We start from the raw sequence: 22,769 nt of genomic DNA, 5'->3' as shown, positions 1-22,769 counted from the left end.
TTGTCCAACATAGGATTCATTTGGTAGAAGATGCAAAACCCGTGAGAGAACCTCAAAGGAGGTTGAATCCTCCCATGATGGAGGTAGTTAAGAAAGAGATTCTTAAGTGCTTAGACAATGGGATCATTTATCCCATTTCCGATAGTAAGTGGGTGAGCCCCGTCCATGTAGTGCCTAAGAAGTCGGGCATCACTTTAGTGACGAATGAGAACAATGAGCAAGTTCCCACACGTGTCCAATCCGGTTGGAGAATGTGCATAGATTTTAGGAAGCTCAATGCCGTCACTAGGAAAGATCATTTTCCTTTGCCCTTTATCGATCAAATGCTAGAGAGGTTAGCGGGTCACGCGTTTTATTGCTTCTTAGACGGTTACTCGGGATATTTTCAAATCCCAATCGCACCCGAGGACCAAGAAAAGACCACCTTCACTTGCCCTTTTGGAACCTTCGCTTATAGACGTCTAGCTTTCGGCCTAACTACGGGCCCATCCACGTTCCAATGGTGCATGACTAGCATCTTCTCGGAAATGATAGGTGATTTTCTAGAAGTCTTCATAGATGACTTTTCCATCTTTGGTCCATCTTTTCACCAATGCCTTAACAATCTAGATCGAGTGTTGAAAAGATGTGAGGAAACGGATCTAGTGTTAAATTGGGAGAAATGTCATTTCATGGTTAAGGAGGGAATCGTTTTAGGACACAAAATTTCTGAAAAAGGGATCGAATGATATTTCGAATGATTCCCTCCTTAACCATGAAATGACATTTCTCCCAATTCAACACTAGATCCGTTTCCTCACATCTTTTCAAAACTAAGTCTAGATTGTTAAGGCATTGGTGAAAAGATGGTCCAAAGATGGAAAAGTCATCTATGAAGACTTCTAGAAAGTCACCTATCATTTCGGAGAAAATGCTAGTCATACACCTTTGGAACGTGGATGGGCTCGTGGTTAGGCCGAAAGCTAAGCGTCTATATGCGAAGGTTCCAAAAAGGCAAGTAAAAGTGGTCTTTTCTTGGTCCTCGGGTGCGATTGGGATTTGAAAATATCCCGAGTAACCATCTAAGAAGCAATAAAAGGCATGACCCGCTAACCTCTCTAGCATTTGATCGATAAAGGGCAAAGGAAAATGATCTTTCCTAGTGACGACATTGAGCTTTCTAAAATCGATGCACATTCTCCAACCGGATTGGACACGTGTTGGAACTTGCTCATTGTTCTCATTGGTCACCAAAGTAATGCCCGACTTCTTAGGCACTACATGAACGGGACTCACCCACTTACTATCAGAAATGGGATAAATGATCCCATTGTCTAAGCACTTAAGAATCTCTTTCTTAACTACCTCTATCATGGGAGGATTTAACCTCCTTTGAGGTTCTCTCACGGGCTTTGCATCTTCTACCAAATGAATTCTATGTTGGACAATCGCCGGGCTAATTCCTTTAATGTCCGAGATGCTCCACCCTATCGCTCCCTTATGCTTTCTAAGGATTCCTAAAAGTTCTTCCTCTTGTGACGTAGTCAAATTAGAGGCAATGATGACGGGATATGACTCGTTAGGGCCTAGAAAAGCATACTTAAGAGTGTCGGGAAGAGGTTTGAGTTCTAACTCCAGCGGTTGTGACTCAACGCTTTTATTTGGTGAAGGCAAATGCTCGGGTTCAACATCACGCTCTTGACTTGTTGTAGGAATGGTGGATTCTAACATTTGGTTGAGCTCATGTGTGTAGTCAGAAACATCCCAATCCTCTCCAAAATGTTTTAAGCAAAATTCAAGGGCATCTTTAGGATTCATGAGATCTTGATCAACTATTTCATCAATTAGATTAACATCCATAGGTTGATCATAGAAATCATCGGATTGTTTCCCTACATGAAATATGTTGAGGTCGATTGTCATGTTGCCAAATGTTAGCTTCATTAAGCCATTCCTACAATTAATCAACGCGTTGGATGTAGCTAAAAAGGGTTGTCCTAGGATTATGGGAATTTGATTCTTCGGGTTCCTAACCGGTTCGGTCTATAGGACGACAAAATCTACGGGAAACACAAAATCACCTACTTTAATTACCACGTCCTCGATCATTCCCTTAGGAATTTCACGGATCGGTCGGCTAATTGAAGTGTGACATTAGTTTGTCAGAGCTCCCCTAAACCTAAGGCTTGGTAGACAGAATATGGATGGAGATTAACACTAGCCCCTAAATCAAGTAACGCCTTATCCACAAAAGTTTCTCCTATGACACATGAAATTGTAGGACAACCGGGTGTTTGATACGTTTGTCTCTGTGGGAACGACTCTGACTTAGCCTACTACATAGTTGGAAGGTTTGTTAGATATTTTATTATTTGATAGGCACGCGACAGCTTTGTCAGTGAGATGTATACGAAGTGTTTGATATAATGTGCAAGAGAATATGGAGAAGAGATAGAGAATAACAGCAGTGAAAGAGGTGTGTAAAAAAATAAAAAGAAAATCTTTTTACTCTGTATATATATGACTGCATGCGTACTGCTGAAAGAAAATGGTTAGTGGGACACGTGGCAGTCTGCTAACGGTAAAAAGATTAAGTAGTGGAGTAGTAATAATTAGTGTTGCGTGTAAACCTGTGTAAAATGACTATTACCAAGAAAACACAATTATCACCCGTGTTTTACTCCACTAAAGAATGCAAACAGATTTTTAACCGTTTGAAAATAATATCTGATATTTACTGAGACAAATAATCATGAAATAAATAAATTCCGAAGATAATCAGAGATTGACTGAAAGTCAGAATTTAAGTAAATATCAGAATTTACGACCACTCAGAGTATGTACACACACTTTGTCTGAACTGAGATGACATATCAGATGTCTTAAACTAAGACCAGTATTTTTCCTCAGAGTTTACGAATATTTTTGAATTAATTCAAAAATCACTCGGATCTGAAAAATTCGTTAATCACATAAGTGGAGTGTTAAGTGTGTGAATTCATGAATCTAATTTTGCTACAAAGATTGACAAAATTTTCAAGATTTTTAGAAAGAATCAAGTTGTCATAAATTAATTTAAACACTCCAATTGCAACAGAGCCTACTTTTGTATGGATCAGAGTTTAACATATGCTTCTCATTATTGAATCACAGATGATCTTTAAAATGGAAACTTCTCAGGGTAAGTGAGTTATAACCATTATCAGATTAATTTTCTTGTGCTCAGAGTATTTCTCCAGTAATCAGAGAATGTGAAAGGTCACCAAGAAAAATATTGCTTTTCTGATGCATTTTGCTTAATACCAGCACTGCACTTGGATCGTTCCTTCCACAGAATATCTAAGATCTCAAAGGAGTACCTGAGTCTATATGCTTTTTCTTTTTCTAGCGACTTTATTTTCTTTTCTTTTCTGAGTATAGAAGGCATAGTATAAACTAATCCAGAATTAAGATTTAATAACTCTGTGCTCATAAAGGGAATAAAGAAAATTTTACACTGATTACATATCTAAGATCTAAGAAGTAAGTCAGTCTAAGAAGCAGGCTAAGATTCTGAGTGTGTGAATGTGAATTCCACAGATGCAACTAAACAAATATCAGACTATTGAGTAATTCAAGACTCAATTCATAGAGTTGTAACAATTTCTTCACAGGAATGTCACTCAGCAGAGAAAATTTATGCAATCAGAGTTTGTCGAGTCAGAGTATAATCATCAGAGTTTATCATATCAGTACATAATCATCAGAGTTTAAATCAGAGAATAACATAAGCAGTTATAAATCATGCTCGTGAAAGATAATGAGTGATATGTTTTTAGATAGCTAAGCAGAGTTTAGAGAGGACCAGAGATCATCCCTAGTTCATTTACAAGTCTTGTAAATGTTGCTTCAGCCAGAGGTTTGGTAAAGATATCTGCCAACTGCTGATCTGTAGGGACAAAATATAGTTCCACTGTCCCTTCCATCACATGTTCTCTGATGAAATGATATATGATGCTGATGTGCTTGGTCATTGAGTGTTGTACTGGATTTCCTGTCATAGCAATAGCACTTTGGTTATCACAATAAATAGGAATTTGAGTTAAAGTTAGCCCATAGTCCAGCAGCTGATTTTTCATCCATAAAATCTGAGCACAACAGCTTTCTGCAGCAAAATACTCTGCTTCTGCAGTGGATGTGGATATGGATTTTTGTTTCTTACTGAACCAAGAAACTAATCTGCCTCCAAGAAATTGGCAGCTTCCACTGGTGCTTTTCCGGCAAAATCTGCATCCGGCAAAATCTGCATCTAAGTAGCCAATTAGTGTAAAGTCTGATTCTCCAGGATACCAGAGTCCCATCTCAACTGTTCCCTTGAGATATTTGAAGATTCTTTTAACTGCTACCAGATGTGGTTCTCTTGGATCTGCTTGAAATCTTGCACAGAGACAGGTAGCAAACATGATATTAGGTCTACTAGCTGTCAGATATAAAAGTGAGCCTATCATGCCTGTGTAATTAGTAATATCCACTGATGCTCCAGTGTCTTTATCTAACTTAGTGGCTATTGCCATGGGAGTGGTGGCAGCTGAACTGTCCTGCATGCCAAATCTTTTTAGCAGGTTCCTGGTATATTTAGACTGATTAATGAAGATACCCTCATCAGACTGTTTGACTTGAAGTCCCAGAAAATAACTCATTTCTCCCATCATGCTCATCTGATATCTAGACTGCATAAGCTTTGGAAATCTTTCACAGAGTCTAGAATTAGTAGAGCCAAAAATGATATCATCCACATAAACTTGACCTAAAAGCAGGTCTTTACTATGGTTGAGATAAAATAGAGTTTTGTCAATTGTACCTCTGGTGAATCCATTTTCTAAAAGAAATAGAGCCAGAGTTTCATACCATGCTCTTGGAGCTTGCTTTAGTCCATAGAGTGCCTTGTCAAGTCTGTAGACATAATCTGGAAATTTGGAGTCTACAAAACCTGGAGGTTGTTCAACATACACTTCTTCCTCCAATTCCCCATTGAGAAATGCACTCTTCACATCCATCTGAAAAACTTTGAATTTCCTGTGAGCAGCATAGGCTAGAAAGATTCTGATTGCTTCTAACCTTGCAACTGGAGCAAAGGTCTCATCATAGTCAATTCTTTCTTGTTGAGAATATCCTTTGGCTACCAGTCTTGCTTTATTTCTGGTGATTATGCCCTCACTGTCAGTCTTGTTTCTGACCACCCATTTAGTACCAACTATTGATCTGTTCTTGGGTCTTGGTACCAAAGTCCAGACTTTATTTCTCTCAAATTCATTTAGATCTTCTTGCATTGATGTCACCCAATCAGCATCCCGAAGAGCCTTCTCCACTTTCTTGGGTTCTGTCTGAGATAGGAATGAATGAAACAGACATTCATTTGTTGTTGCTGTTCTAGTTTGCACTCCAGCATCTGGATCTCCAATTATCAGATCTGGTGTATGAGACTTTGTCCACTTTCTTGCATGTTGCAGTTGACTTCTAGAACTGGATCCTCCCCCATAATCCATACTATTTCCATTATCATTCTGATTCTCTGATGCTTCTCCCCCAAGATTCATGCTTTCTTCATGAGCATTCTGATTTTTTGATGCTCCCCCTGAAGATGTGCTCTCATTATTTTCTGATAGTGATCTATCAGAGTTTGATGAATCTGCATCAGAGTTTGTGTTGTCTGATAATTCCTCATCATTTTCTTCCAGATGTTCATTGTTATTGTGCTCCCCCTCAGCATGTGCTTGAGGTAGATGATTTGGAATAACAGACTCTTACATAATTTCAGAATTAAAGTTTATTGAATCATAGAATGCTTCTTCATCTTCAAATCTCAGCTGGTCATGTTCATTAAAATCTTCCAGTCCAGTTATATTCTTATCATCAAAAGATACATGAATAGATTCCATGACCACTTTTGTTCTCAGATTATACACTCTGAAAGCCTTGGTTGACAGTGGATAACCAACAAAGATTCCTTCATCAGCTTTTAAGTCAAATTTGGTCAACTGTTCAGGATGACTTTTGAGAACAAAACATTTGCAACCAAATATATGAAAGTATTTCAAATTTGGCTTTCTGCCTTTAACCATCTCAAATGGTGTTTTCCCATGCTTATTTATCAGAGTTGTATTCTGTGTGAAGCAAGCAGTTTGCACAGCTTCAGCCCAAAAGTAAGTAGGCGATTTTGCTTCCTCCAGCATGGTTCTTGCAGCTTCAATTAGAGTTCTGTTCTTTCTTTCCACTACACCATTCTGCTGAGGTGTTCCAAGTGCTGAGAATTCTTGCCTAATTCCATTTATTTTACAGAGCTCTTCCATTTTAAAATTCTTGAACTCAGTGCCATTATCACTCCTGATGATCTTTACTGCATCTTTAGAAATTTTATCCAGTTGCTTGATATGTTCAATCAGAAGAGAAGATGTCGCATCCTTGCTGTATAGAAAGTATACCCATATATATCTTGTATATTCATCAACAATGACCAGATTATATCATATCTTTGCAATGGACATGATATTTACTGGTCCAAATAGATCAACATGTAGCAGATGATAAGGCTCAAGAATTGAGGACTCAGTTTTACTTTTGAATGAGGATTTCCTCTGTTTTGCTTTTTGACAAGAATCACAGAGGCCATCTGGTGTAAATACTGATTCGGGCAGTCCTCTTACAAGATCTTTCTTCACTAATTCATTTATGTTGTTGAAGTTCAAGTGAGAGAGTTTCTTGTGCCAATTCCACCTATCTTCAACACTAGCTCTGCCCATTAAACAAATTGTATAGTTATCAGAGTTTAAAGAAAGCTTGGCTTCATAGATATTTCCATGTCTGTATCCCTTCAGAACAACCTTCCCGGTGCTTTTGCTAACCACTTCACAGTGTTCTTCAAAGAAGTTGACATGATATCCTCTGTCACAGATTTGACTTATGCTGAGCAAATTGTGCTTAAGTCCTGAGACCAGAGCTACAGATTGAATGATGACATTTCCAAGATTGATGTTGTCATATCCCAAGGTTTTCCCTATGTTGCCATCTCCATAAGAAACATTTAGGCCAGCATTCTCCACAAATTCTGATAGCAGGGCTTTATTTCCTGTCATATGTCCTGAGCATCCACTGTCCAGACTTTTTAACAGAATTTTAACTTGGGGAATCAATCTTTTTCTTCAAGGAAGGTTTCAATTCATAATAATCATAATATAAGCTATGGTATTCCTTACAAGTGTGAATGGAATGCCACAACCTACCACAATGAAAACAAGGATTTTCTGATCTAAATCTAACCGTCCTAGTCTTAACTTCTGATTTGGGAGACATAGTATTAATGTCCTTATTCTTCCTGCAAAAAGAAGCAAGATGGTTAGGATTTCCACAGTTATGACAAGTTTTCTTAGGAGCATTTGAAATAGGCATGTAGTTATTGCTTTTGTTTATACCTATTTTTCCATATCTGTTTTTCCTAGGTTCCTTAATCCTGTTTTCTTGCTTGACTTCCTTGATCTTATGCATAAGCTGTTTCTGAGTCATTAAGCCTATGTTAACCTGTTTAGGTTTATCAGTTTTTGACTTGTTATGAATTTCTGATTCTGCAACAAATCTAACTGGTGCAACCTTAGGTCTTTCAATTTTAATAGTCTCTTGTTTTAATAACTCAGCTTCATTTTTATCTGTGTATCCTAATCCTTTCTTCCAATTTCCACTTCCTAAGATATTCTAAGTGGTTTTTCCTGACTTAGTCCATGTTCTTATTATCTCTTTTTCCTTAGCAAGTTCTGATTCAAGAGAAGCATTTTTATTTAACAATGCATTCTTAATGAAACAGAGTCATCTCTTTCTTTCTGAACTTCCAACATCTGAACTAGTTCTTTCTCAAGATAATCATTCCTTTTCTTAACATCTAAGACTTTAGATTTCAATCTCTCATTTTCTAAAGTCTGATCTCTATAACTGATATGCAAGCTTTTAAGGAATAATCTTTACTCATTTATATCTTCAGTGTTAAAGGCAAGAGTAGAATGAGGTACCTTAGTTTCACCAGCCTCAGAGCTGTTATCAGTGTTTGCCATAAAAGCATAGTTGACTTCTTCCTCAGAGTCTGATGAGTCTGCCCAGCTTCCTTTCTTGGTGATAAACGCTTGTCCTTTTTCATTCTTGGCTTTTTTGCACTCAGTTGCAAAATGACCCTTTTCACCAAAGTTGAAGCATGTATACTTGGACTTATCAGCTTTTCCAGATTTTTCTTTCTTGACTTCATTCTTTTTGAAGCCTTTCTTGTCAGAGTTTCTGTCCTTCCTTGAATATTTCTTTCCCTTATTGAAATTCTTGTAAGCCATCTTCTTGAAGCTTTTAACCATCAAAGCTGCCAACTGCATCATCTCAGTATCACTGTCCTCAGAGTCTGAGAGAACATCAAAGTCTAAGTCATCATCAGAGTTTGATGACTCAGTGTCAGTCTTTGTGACATGTGTTTTCCCTTTGTTCTTCACAGCAGCTTCTCCTTGAACTTTTAGAGCAACAGGCTTAGGTTTCCCTCCATGTCTTTTATTCCTCTGTTCCATCTCAAGTTCATAGGTTTTTAGTCTTCCAAAGATATCATCAAGAGACATCTCTTCAAGATCATGATTGTCTCTTATAGTGGTAACTTTCAAATCCCATTTTTCAGGGAGAGCTAGTAAAAATTTGAGATTTGAATCCTCTAGATCATACTCTTTATCCACCAGGGATAAGTCATTCAACAGCTTAACAAATCTGTCATATAGATCTGTCAATGATTCACTAGACTTTGAGTCAAAATGTTCATATTCTTGAGTGAGTATGGTCCTTCTGTTTTTCTTGATGGCTTTGGTTCCTTGACATCTGATTTCCAAAGCATCCCATATTTCTTTTGCAGTTTTGCATCCAATCACCCTGTTGGACATAACATTGTCCAGAGGACTATGCAGTAAGTGCTTTACTTTTGCATCTTTGCTGATTGATGAGATGTCTTCAGGAGTATAGTCCTTCTTTTCTTTGGGAATCATCTTCTGAGGTTCATCTCCAACTGCAACAGAGAGCTTGGTTGGCATGTGTGGACCATCATAAATCTTAACCAAGTATACTGGATCTGTGGCCTCCAGAAACATAACCATTTTCATTTTCCAGACAGGATACTCAGATGCCCTGAGGATCGGAACCCTAATTGACTCATATCTACTGTTTGAAGTTTGTGAATTTTCAGACATGATTGTGTGACTAAGATCTCACTGTAGGTATATCAACAAACCTCGCTCTGATACCACTTGTTAGGCCGAATAAATTCACTATATTATTGTATATAGTGAACACAATCAAGACAAAACACACGAATAAGAGAATAAATTAACTAAACTCTTATTCACACAAAACACAGTAGCTTACAAATACTCTCTTAGTGATTTATAATTGATCACTAAGAGCTGCTGGGTTACAAGAATAATATGCTCGATATTCAACTCTTCTAGAGTAAACCCTAAGCTGTGTTTATATACACAGTTACATGATATTTACTGATTGATATATAATTATCTGCTTCCTAAAATAATCTAATCAGTAGCTATCCTTCTGCTAACCTGATCTGCACAATCTTCCTTGATCTTTATCTTCCTTGTTTATCCAGATCTTCTCCTAGAAATCAGCCGCCTGCAAACTCTGATCATCGCTAAACTCTGATCCAGCTGGCAGTCGTCAAACTCTGATCTCTGGCTAAACTCTGATCTTCATTTCTGCACACTAAACAAGTTAGATACCTGTGACATCATCAAATATGTAACAATTAGTGAGAAAGCATCAGGGTACTTCTGGAAGTCAAAGCTTTAAGAGCAAGTCTTATCTAGCAGAAGGGAAAAGCTGGGATGATACAGACAGTGATGAAGAAGAGCAGATAGGGAATGTTGCTCTCATGGCTAATGCTGGATCATCTTCACCTTCTCCTGCTGGAAGCTTTCAGGTAGATCCTACATGCCCTAAACTTTTTATGCAATTAGGACTAGAAAGAGATGATGCTATTAAAAAGATGAAAGCTGCCAATCTTAAAATTAATGTGTTAGTCTTAGATATTCATGCTTACAAGATGAATGAGATGAAAGTATTAAAACCTAAAATTGAACAACTGACTATGGATTTAGGATTACAATGTGTTAAAGTCAGAGTTCTAGAGAAAGGTGAGATTGCTTTAAGACTTCAGCTAGACGAAGAGAAAGTGAAATGTAAGGCCTTTAAGGATGCCTCCACAATAGTCAAAGAACTTAATGAAAAACAAGAGATCAAGAGAACTGTTGGAATAGGTTTTGACTATAACAAATCTGTAGGTAAGGCTAGTAACATTACTCCCTTTAAGAAGAGTGCTGAGGAGAGAGGAATTCCTTTTGTTTTGAAAGATTCTCCTCAACCATTGTTTAAATCTTCAGAAGCTGAACCTCTGTTAGAAACTCATGTTGTCATTAGATATCAACTCAAACAGGAAGACCTTAAAATGAAAGAGAGTAATGAGAATAGAGATGAGATCCTGACATCACCGAAACCAATTAAAGTGAGAGGCAATGTTAGGTTGCCTAAAGCTGGTTTAGGTGTCAACTCTGAGAGAACTAAATTCAACAAGCCTAATAACTTTGTGAATAATAAGAACAGAGATAATAGATGTCATTCTATTGAGAACTTTAAATCTCTTAACAAGGATAGAGTAGAATCTATTGATGTTCCTACTACTATGACTGATATGCCTATTGCTCTTGTTTTTAATGCATGTCATAAATGTTGTGGTGTTGATAACTGTATTTGTGCTTTCAATACTATGTCTGCTTATTTTAGAAATTTGCATGCTAAAAATGAAAACACATGATAAGTGGTATTTATACACACTTATAGGCCTTCATTTCCACTTAAATTGGTTGGTTGTACTTAAGTGTTTAGTGTCTTTTGATGTGTTTTTAGTGTTTTTCTGTGCAGGTCACGAGTTGAGGTGATGAAGTGATTTTCTATCATTTTAGGTTGGTTTTGGTGCATTATTTGCAAGAATAGAGAATTGTGGATTCATCGCGACTTGGGATTTTGTGGGTATATCTTCTACAAACCCTCACGAGAACACACTCGTCCACTAGAGCTATCTAGGGGTTTAAAGGGCTTGTTGCATATGCTAAATGCAACCGTGATCACCTACGGAAGTGGTACTAGAAGAGAGGAAGGACATGCACGCGAGAACGAGCGAGAAACGAAGAAACGGAGCTGCCAAGACAGACAGTAGCGCGCCCGCGCTACTTGTTAGCGCGCCCGCGCTACAGTCTGCTGCAACTAGCGCGCCTGCGCTAGTTTAGCGCGGCCGCGCCCAGCAGAACTTCCCCGGGCCGATTTTTACAGCTTTTCTGATGGATTTTCGCAGCGGTCGAGGCCCGGTTGACTTGGTCAATGCATTTTAAATTCTCATGTGTAAAACCCTAGCCTCCAAGTAGTTAGAATATCGAAAAATAGTTAGTTTTCTTGTAGTCAAAGCACATTATCAGTGGTATTGGATCGTTCTTCGCGAGGAAGTGACAGTTTCGAGCGAGATCGTGAACATCAAATCTGTAACGTGTGATCCTTATTATTATTAATTCAAGCATTTTTATTCCATTCAATTCTTGTCTTTTCTTTATAATGCTTTCATTGGAACCCATGATGTCGATTAGTTCGATTATGAACTAACCGCCTTCATGGGGTTCTAATGGATTTATCGATGTAGTCTAGTAACGAATATTAATTACTTGATCTTGCGACGTACGTTGATTTCTTTGCATGAGCCGTGCTTATTCTTCTTAGGAGCGTAGCTAACTTCTAAGTTGTTTGTTAATTCTTTCTGAAGCGAGAGTGGATGATTGAATTTAGAACTATGCCATGTAAACATAGGATTATGTGAATGAAACATAATTTGTGGTAGACTTGAACTATTTTTATCACCCTGTGTAATCACGATAGATGACTTGCTATTAAACCTCTCTGCTTACACTACCGCTATAGAGATATAGGGTCTGAGCTTTGTTGGTGTCCATGAGATTTCTATCTTAATTGCGGATTTTGATTGGTATGATATGTGTGCAACGAGAGTTGGCATGTATTATTTTCGTGTTGTCTGATTAAGATCAACAGTCGCATGTTAATCAGTAATTTCAATTCTAGATGAATTCGATAATGAAATTAGAATCCCATGTGTTTTCCTATTCTGAATTTGATTAGTAATTTTAGTTATTAGTATAAAAGAAACCAATCCTTGTTAATTGTCTTAGCAGTGATAATTGGTCATACATTGTTGCATAGGTGCGTATTCTTAATTCACCAGTCTCTGTGGGATCGAACTTAATATATTACTTGTGATCACGTGCGCTTGCGTGTAGATTTCACCGAACAAGTTTTTGGCGCCGCTGCCGGGGACTCGGTGTTAATTAATTAGTTTATGTACTTGTCATCAGTGTGCATTAAAATTCACTGACTAGGATTCTATTCTCTTCTCACTTTTCTTCTTTTCTTTATTTCAGATACTTGGATCGCGTTTATGCAAACACGTTATAAAGCTCGTAAGGAAGCAATTGATTCATCTTCTTCTTCTTTCTCTAATTTGGAAACAATGGAATATGCAAGGACAACAGTTGATGAGGCGTCACAGGAACTTTCTCGTTTGAATATCAATGATAATCAGGCTGACACGATTGAGCCAGCGATATCAGCCAGTGGTATTCGAATCAAGCCATCAATCATTCTTAGGCTGCAGGATACTATCCGATTTGGAGGGTCTGTTCTTGAGGACCCAAACCTGCATCTAAGGAATTTTGAGGACTTCATTATTGCATTGGATTTCAATATCGGACCTAAGGATCTGGTGAAGCTGAGACTCTTTCCATTCACGCTACATGATGTAGCACGATCGTGGTTTATCTCTCTCTCGGCAAGCACTACGAATAGCTGGAACAAGTTGGAGAAAATATTCTGTACAAGGTTTTATCCTCTAATCAAAGTATCAGCTATCAAAAACACTGAAGGTAAATTCTCTCAATTCTCGGGAGAATATCTTTGTCTAGCTTGGGACCGATTCAAGAAGATTCTCGAAAATCTCAATGAAGATGGCATGCCTCCTGGAATGGCAATTCATTATTTCTACAGGGGTCTTAATGATCAATGTAGAGCAGAGTTAGGCGTGGCAGCTGGAGGAAACTTGTGGAGCAAAAGCTTCGAGGATGCTTACGAACTGATAGAGAACCTGGCTGCTGCTGAGCACAGAGACCTAAAGTGGAAAATCCCAAAAGAAGAAGAATCAGAGAATGAAGAAGCGGTCGAAGTCACTCAGGAAATTCAGATGACTAATTGGCACAGAATTAGAGCTCACTCAAACTCAATTCCTAATGCATGTGGAGACACTTGTCCTCTACTTTCTAGCAGTGCGAGTAGCCGATCTGTAATTCAATCACCTGCTGATTCAACATTGAATGAAGTACAGTACCGAAGGATAATCCGGCGTATTGATGCGGTGGAAGAACGAATTGGTCGCTTTGCTGATATATTAACGGACTCTCTTGCTGAAGCATTCTTGGCATTAGATGTTGATGTTACTTGGGATTCGTTTGGGTATGGAACGAGGTATCCTCCACAGGATACTTCATCAGAATCGGATTAATTCTGGACTTCACGTCGAGCTAACGACGTTAAACAAGCGCTCCGTGGGAGGCAACCCACGCATTGGAACCACATTGTACCATTGTAAACCTCAAAAACACAAAAATCGAGAAAAATCAGCCTCCGGTGTCAGACACTAGCGCGCCCGCGCTAGTGTCCAGCGCGCCCGCGCTAAGTTGCACAGCGCGCCCGCGCTACACTTAGCGCGGCCGCGCTACTGACTGCCGAGTCAGGCGATTTTTCTCCTAAAAATATTTTCTTTTCGTTTTTAAAAGCCCACAATCCTAATTTTGCATGCCTAGCCCGAAATACATCCCATAAAACCCTAACTCAGCTCTCCAATCCTTATATAAACACAAAACCCATCTCCAAATCCCATTATAATTCTCTAAACCCTAATTATATATACACATACATACACACAACCTTCATCCAATCTCTCAAACCCACTACACATAAACCTCTTGCAACTCTAAATCTCTACCAATGGCACCCAAAAGAGCCCGAAGATCACAAGGACCGAGCACCCAAGCCCCTACATCTAGCGATTCTTCCTCGATGGGTGAGGTTGAGTTCACTTCCGATGGTGCACGAACCGAATTTCAACGGCTTATGAATAAGTCGATAGTTAAGGAGAGAGGATTCTTACCCACGGCGGAAGATGGTGAGCTCTTGAACATGATTCAAGAACGGGGTTGGGAGTCTTTTTGCGAGGCTCCGGAGGCGGTTCCCTTGGCTATTATTCGAGAGTTTTATGCTAATGCCAAGGAGAATCGCGATGGATTCACAGTGGTGCGGGGAATCCGTGTTGATTATAGTGCGGAGGCGATCCGTAGAGTTATTGGGGGGCGTGCCAAGCGCCGTAATGAAGAAGATTGGGTTGTGGAGAGGATCGGGCGTGCCAAACGCCGGTTTGATGATGATCCGATCGATCTTGAGCGGTTGGTGTATGACATGTGTGTACCGGACACGCATTGGAAGATGACTGCACCTCCTTTGCCGGCACATGTTTCTTTTCCTGCAGCCGCTTTGAACCGGTATGCGAAGGCGTGGAATGCCTTCATCTGTGCTAACATCATGCCATCTTCACATGGGCATGAGGTGACAGTGGATAGAGCTATTTTGCTCTTTGGGATTGTCTCGGGCAAGTATATTGATCTGGGACATGTTATTCATCAGGGGATGCTGAGGTTCTTACGGGGAGGAACCACTGGTGCCATTCCATATGGCACAATTGTTACGAAGCTCTGTCGATCGAGTGGTGTTCGTTGGCCGGCCAACGAGCAATTACAGTTGCCGGCGACACCTATTGATCATTCGGCGATCAGTCGGATGACAGAGTGGGATGGAGGAGTTCCCCACCCTCGAGGCCTCGGGTACTTATATGATGAGATGCCAGGGGGACGTCCAGCATTTGTTAGGAGGGAGCAGCCTAGAGCTTCTGGAGCTGGTACTTCTCAGACGGAGAGGAGCTCCGAACCGATGGGAGATGTTCATTATCGCCGATTAGCGAGACGGATGGACACCATGCATGACATCCACCAGAGGTTTGCGTTTGATTTGACACAGGCTCTAGGTAGTGCTTTCCAGGCACAGAGGGTCACAGTTCAGTGGCCAGTATTCGGAGCGGGGATGCAGTATCCTCCACCTGATTCACCTCCTGCAGAGGAGGGGGAGGACTCGGACACCGAGTAGGTATGTGGGTGCTCTAGCCTTTTTATCACTTTCAATGGGGACATTGAAAATTTTAAGTTTGGGGGTGGTAATCTAAGGAAGAGCATATATTATATTTTATTGCATGTGTTAATTAGTTCATGTAGTTCATGTTTATTTTATTTTTCTCATGTTTTCTATATTGGCATGAATTATCACAAGCACAAGCATTTGCATGAATTATCATATTTTTCTCATGTTCACGTAGTTAGTATCACAAGCATTTGCATGAATTATGAAGTTAAGCCAAGTTAATTGCCTATGATGAATTATGTGCGTAGTTCTTGATTAGTAGTTTCAATTGCAATGCTAGGTTAGTACTTGGAAATTGCTTGTGTTGGAAATTGTAATTCACATATGTTCTTGAGATAGGATTTAGACGAAATTCCATGAATTCTAGGATTGAATTGAACACCCTTCAGCTTAGGTCTGTAAATCTTAAGTTTGGGGGAACTGAGGGGTAGATATGCCTTTCTAAAAAAAAAGAAAAAAAAATAGTAGTAAATAAATTCACTAGAAAAATAAGTGGTAGAATTAACTAGGTTGAGCTCATTAGTACTCGAGTAATTAAGTCTGAGGGGACTTTGTGCCTAACAACCTAAAGCCCTTCGTGGTTTGGGATTGTTGACCCAACGCTCGCTACATGGGTATTAGTGCATAAATCCTTAGGGATCTCAACCATTGCACGGTTAAATAAACCACTAGAATAGAGTGAATAATTGGTGTGTGAAGTCTTGTGGTGTTCGTAACGCATTTACACTGCGAAGCGCTCTGACCTTAGACCAAGCAATTAATCACCAATAGAAAAAAAAAATATATAGGTAATAAAATAGAAGGGTGTGGATATTCTTTGGGACCTTGCCTTTAGTTGGACTTGAGTGACGGGGTGTTAGTTTTAAACCTTTACGATTCTTGATTGGGATTCTGTGGGAGTAGTAGTTTTTGTCTTGTCTCAATAAAAGAGCATGCTTGCACACATTGGCACTCCACACTTGTAAATAGAAGGGTAATTGACTTAGTAGCGAGAGAGATGAATTTCGAGAACATTAGCACAATCTGAGGTATTATAATTGGCAAGGCAATTACTTCATAGTTTACTCATTCATCACGTAGTTGCATTCATGCATTGCATTGTATTATTGTATAGTGTCGTTGACGCTTGAGGACAAGCATCAGTTTAAGTTTGGGGGTGTGATAAGTGGTATTTATACACACTTATAGGCCTTCATTTCCACTTAAATTGGTTGGTTGTACTTAAGTGTTTAGTGTCTTTTGATGTGTTTTTAGTGTTTTTCTGTGCAGGTCACGAGTTGAGGTGATGAAGTGATTTTCTATCATTTTAGGTTGGTTTTGGTGCATTATTTGCAAGAATAGAGAATTATGGATTCATCGCGACTTGGGATTTTGTGGGTATATCTTCTACAAACCCTCACGAGAACACACTCGTCCACTAGAGCTATCTAGGGGTTTAAAGGGCTTGTTGCATATGCTAAATGCAACCGTGATCACCTACGGAGGTGGTACTAGAAGAGAGGAAGGACATGCACGCGAGAACGAGCGAGAAACGAAGAAACGGAGCTGCCAAGACAGACAGTAGCGCGCCCGCGCTACTTGTTAGCGCGCCCGCGCTACAGTCTGCTGCAACTAGCGCGCCTGCGCTAGTTTAGCGCGGCCGCGCCCAGCAGAACTTCCCCGGGCCGATTTTTACAGCTTTTCTGATGGATTTTCGCAGCGGTCGAGGCCCGGTTGACTTGGTCAATGCATTTTAAATTCTCATGTGTAAAACCCTAGCCTCCAAGTAGTTAGAATATCGAAAAATAGTTAGTTTTCTTGTAGTCAAAGCACATTATCAGTGGTATTGGATCGTTCTTCGCGAGGAAGTGACAGTTTCGAGCGAGATCGTGAACATCAAATCTGTAACGTGTGATCCTTACTATTATTAATTCAAGCATTTTTATTCCATTCAATTCTTGTCTTTTCTTTATAATGCTTTCATTGGAACCCATGATGTCGATTAGTTCGATTATGAACTAACCGCCTTCATGGGGTTCTAATGGATTTATCGATGTAGTCTAGTAACGAATATTAATTACTTGATCTTGCGACGTACGTTGATTTCTTTGCATGAGCCGTGCTTATTCTTCTTAGGAGCGTAGCTAACTTCTAAGTTGTTTGTTAATTCTTTCTGAAGCGAGAGTGGATGATTGAATTTAGAACTATGCCATGTAAACATAGGATTATGTGAATGAAACATAATTTGTGGTAGACTTGAACTATTTTTATCACCCTGTGTAATCACGATAGATGACTTGCTATTAAACCTCTCTGCTTACACTACCGCTATAGAGATATAGGGTCTGAGCTTTGTTGGTGTCCATGAGATTTCTGTCTTAATTGCGGATTTTGATTGGTATGATATGTGTGCAACGAGAGTTGGCATGTATTATTTTCGTGTTGTCTGATTAAGATCAACAGTCGCATGTTAATCAGTAATTTCAATTCTAGATGAATTCGATAATGAAATTAGAATCCCATGTGTTTTCCTATTCTGAATTTGATTAGTAATTTTAGTTATTAGTATAAAAGAAACCAATCCTTGTTAATTGTCTTAGCAGTGATAATTGGTCATACATTGTTGCATAGGTGCGTATTCTTAATTCACCAGTCTCTGTGGGATCGAACTTAATATATTACTTGTGATCACGTGCGCTTGCGTGTAGATTTCACCGAACAACACATCACCTAGACAACACACAAACAATAAGCATGCTAGATCAAAGACTGTTGGTCCTCCTCGTGTTAGGAAGGAGACTTATGTTCCAAAGCCTAAAACCAAGGTTTACAAGGCTGTTCTTAAGGAAGTAAGTTCAGTCAAGAGTGAGCCAAATATCAGTCCAAGAGGCTCTGTTGTATTACCTGATAGAAATCAATTCTGTAAGTTTGCTGGACCCAATCAAGTGTGGGTCCCAAAGAATGTTTTATCAAGTTGTCTTGTGTAAGGTGCTAGTGGAGTTGTTCGAGTTGCTTGGGTGCTTGACATTGGAGCGTCAATGCACATGACTGGTACAAGATCCCTGCTAGAAGACATAAGAGAAGCAACTGGTCCGTCAGTTACTTTTGCTGATAATAGCAAAGATCATACTATTGGATATGACAAGTATAAAGTTGGAAGGATCATCATAGAGGATGTTGCTTTAGTTGAAGGACTTCAACATAATCTCCTGAGTGTCAGTCAGTTTTGTGACAAGGGATATTATGTTCACTTTGAAAAGGAGATATGTATCATTAAACATATCAAGGATAAGCGTTCTTCACTATGTGGCGTAAGGAAAGGCAACATATATGTAGCTAATTTGTCTTCAGGACCAGGAAATGCAGTTCACTGTTTCTACGCAAAGGCGTCTACTGAAGATAGTTGGTTATGGCATAAGAAACTCTCACATCTCAACTTCAAAACCATGAACTCTCTAGTCAAGAGAGATCTAGTGAAGGGTTTGCCTTCCCTGGAATTCTCAACTGATGATCACCCAATTTGACAAGGCTGTCGCGTGCCTATCAAATAATAAAATATCTAACAAACCTCCTAACTATGTAGTAGGGTAAGTCAGAGTCGTTCCCACAGAGACAAACGTATCAAACACTAGTTATTCCCGATTCAATCTAACTAACAAGTAACACAATAAAAGCTGAGAAATTATTAAGCTAATATTATACTAATACAAATAAAATCTAGAAAACAATTAACTAAAATATCTAGAATCAAGTATCCCCACTAGCATGAATTAATGCAATTAGGATTTTCTCCCCAATTAATCAGATAAATCACCTGAGAGGAAAGATGCGCCCTATAAAATACCAATAACCTCTTCCGATTATTAATGGCTTCTCTAAAATACAATCAAGCCTATTTCCATGGTATCATGCAGTTTAGAGACATTAAACACAGCATCCTAACTTCCAAACAATTCCTTCTACCTATTTCCATGGAGAAGTTCATGTCCTTATTGGATAAATCACAACCATCTAAATCCAACTTCCGATGGTAGATAGATATCGGTTCAAACAATACACAAAATCACGTCTGACCTGTAATTGTTAATTAGCACAACTCAATAAGCAAGAGCAAATAACCTTATCAACTGAAGATCATCGAAAATCATGCATCAACCACAACTAGGGTTCAACTCAATTCTAGAATAAAATCTACTCTATCATAATTATATAAATAAAAGAAACAAAGATGGGTTATACAATGGATTCTTCAATCCCGAAGTCTTCAAGAAGAAGAAACAAAAGTTTTTTTAACCTAAAACTAATTATACAGTACCATTCCTCCTCTCTTATGTGTATTCTCCTAATATATATATGATTTTAATGCTTACAAGGAAATACAAAACAGTTTCCCAAACGGAATTGGTTTCTCCAAAGAAAATTCGCAGCAGATTATTCTGTTCTTTTTATGGGCTGATTCTATTGGATTTTGGATACTGGACCATCTCTGAATTAAATAAAATTCTCTAAGCTTCGCGTGGGCTGTAGGATCACCCAATTCTGACTTCTAGAACTCAAGATATCACTACAAGAAAAACACGATCTTACAACTGTTTTTCACCATTGTCTGACGTCTAAATTTTTCGTCGTCTATCGAGGAGCCGTGTGATTTCGATCAGACAACAGTGCGTAGAACCATTATTGGAAGCTACAGACACAACAGTTTACTAACTGTTATTGAAAATCACATTCAACAATAGGTTTTATAAAAAAAAAATGTATTGTTGGAAAAAACTACATGCGATAGGTGGTTCGAACACCTATTGTTGGAACCACTTAACACAATTGTTTTGTATGAATGCACGGTTGTTTGAAAGCTCAAGCACAATGTCAAGATTTATTTACACCGTTGTACTTATTATACACACACAATGGTTTAACATATAAAAAATGTTGTTTGTAAACTTAGCTACAACAGTTTAGGCCCAAAACTCATTTTTTTCCTATTTAACAGACAATGGTTTATATAACATAAAACATTGTTTAAAAATTTATGCACAACACTATAGTTCATACAAAGTGTTATTTATTGTTTATTACACAATGGTTTAATAAATAATCTATTATAAATAGTGGTTTAATAATTTTTGATATATAACTTGTCCTCAAAATCAAAGCATTTACAAATATACCAAAGCAACCAACTCGATAATAAGACACCTCTGTTCCTTTTTTGAGGTTTCAGAATGATTCCCCTACTTCAGACTTCCACATTCTTAAGAAAAAATCAGCATCAGGTATTCCCCTACTTCAGACTTCCACATTCTTAAGAAAAAATCAGCATCAGGTTTTGTTGTATGTGAAGGTGGAATCACGAGTGAAGACTCTTTTGAAAGGCGAGATTCTTCTTCTAGCCTGGCAGTCTCCCATTGCCCCATGTTGCATGCTGAAGGGGATGCAGATGGTCTTATGAGCTAACCATTGATGGATGTGCAGGGCTCATGAGTTTCAGAGTCAATGCCTTTGGATATCAAATGTTTTTTCAAGTGCTTATTCCCTAAGTTCTTGATCTCATCATTATTTGTTCTTCCTGGTAGCTGAGTTGCAACGGCAGACAATCTGTACCAATGCATTTAAGAGCAATAAAATAGAAAATGTCACTTGTAGCTAGGTGAATACAAACAGAACCACATAAAGACTTAAACTGCAGCATTTAACATAAATTTCAGATTATATTACCTATTACCAAGCATTTCATCCAACTGAATGACAATCTTCTTGCTTAATATCTGGCCTAAGATAGTTTGTCCATCACAGACAAAAGAAAAAATTTCTTACTAAACATATTCAAGAAATACAACATAATGTCAACTCTTTTAGAGACTTTATAAGTTAGTATTCTGAGGTTGGCGCCGCCCCCGTCACTGAGGCTGGCGCCGCGCCCGTCGCTTAGGCGCAGGCGCCGCCCCTCTCGCGTAGATGCGAGCGACACCCCTATCGCCAATTCAAAACTTATTTCCTTATAACCACCTTTGTACCACATCGAGAACATGATGATATATTCTCAGGAATATAAGGAAGAGCTTAGCTATTAAGTTAAAAATATGTTAGCCGAGGCAGGCGTTGCCCTGTCGCCAGCCCTAGGCGCCGCCCTTTTGCCAACCCTTCGGCGTCACCCCTGTCGCCCACCCAAATGGTATTTTCTTAAAATCATACTCACGTACCACATCGAGAAGAATAAAAAGGAAAGCCACTCCTTTCCTTATATATACACAACACATGCTGGCTTACTAGGAAGCGTATTACGTCTACTTATTTATTCTTAATTCTTAATTGTGATTTATTTTATAGTTTTGTTAGTTTATTTATTTTTAATTAGGTTAGTGTTAATTTAAGAATTGATGTAGGTGTGACTTACAATAATAAATAAATGTGTGAACAGTTTAGGGAACGAAGTTGTGAGACTCTAGAACGTTGTGCACTGTAAGTATATACTGTACCCTTCACTTTGATATTTTATGATGTTTTGGTGAACATTTTGTTGATGATTTTCTGATGAGAATTGAGTATTCTTACATTTGTTCTGTCTGTGATGCTTCCTTTGGGAAGTAAAGTGTGATACTTCCTTCTAGAATGAAAGCTAAACCAATTGTGTAGTTGGCCGGGACCCCCAACAGTAGAACGTGTGAACTTGTGAACGTGTTTGAATACTCATACTCATCTTGATGTGTGAAACTCTTTTGATGACTCTGATGAAATATTGATTTGGTTCACCAAGTTTTGTGAACAAAACTCAGTTGAACCGTACATATATGCTAATTGAGCTTTATAAGCTTATCCCTTGTTATGTACTAACTTTACAGGGAAGAATTCTGGAGAAGGATATTCAGGCAAGGGTAAAAGTGTGATGAACTGAAGTGCTAGACTTGGTTGGATTTGCAAGTAGAAGTATAGTGTGTAATCGACAAAAGTATTTTAAATGTGTATTTCGTATAAGACTTGTGTCTTGAACGTTGAGAGGAACAATGTAAGATTTCTGCTGTAAGGTAAAATATACCTTTAAGTTATATTAGTTTGAGATTATGAAGATATGTTTCAGTGTGTTCAGTAGAATGACACACCCGGGTCGGGTTGCTGAGGTCATCCCGGGCCGGGGGCGTCACAAGTGGTATCAGAGCTATAGGTTCGAGTATCGGCGAGAGTAGGATTAAGATTTTAGCCTAGTGTGATTTTTAGTTGGAAAAGAGGATTGGGGGATATATGGATCTTAGTTGTGTTTAGTACTTACTATAGTTGGAATCCCCAGAGTAAAAGCGACTATAGATCCTGTTGAGGCCAAGATGTGGCCAAGAGAAATAAAGAAGACTTCTGAAATAGTTGGTGTAGAAGAAGATAAGACAACTATCTTTGATGCTTATATA

At 38.7% G+C, this 22,769-nt stretch overlaps 1 protein-coding gene across 1 annotated transcript; it reads right to left on the bottom strand.

Annotated features, from left to right (window-relative positions):
* Positions 1 to 7,967: 7,967 nt before the first annotated feature.
* On the bottom strand, positions 7,968 to 9,212 carry LOC135151418 (uncharacterized). The gene has a single exon (XM_064089865.1). The coding sequence runs from the start codon at positions 9,210 to 9,212 to the stop codon at positions 7,968 to 7,970; it is 1,245 nt and encodes a 414-aa protein (XP_063945935.1).
* Between the last annotated feature and the right edge of the window lie 13,557 nt (positions 9,213 to 22,769).

The sequence above is a fragment of the Daucus carota genome, chromosome 3 (genome assembly GCF_001625215.2).
Source record: "Daucus carota subsp. sativus chromosome 3, DH1 v3.0, whole genome shotgun sequence".
NCBI lineage: Eukaryota > Viridiplantae > Streptophyta > Magnoliopsida > Apiales > Apiaceae > Daucus > Daucus carota.
The sequence above is the reverse complement of the archived record's forward strand: the minus strand, read 5'-3'. Positions and strand labels throughout refer to the sequence as shown.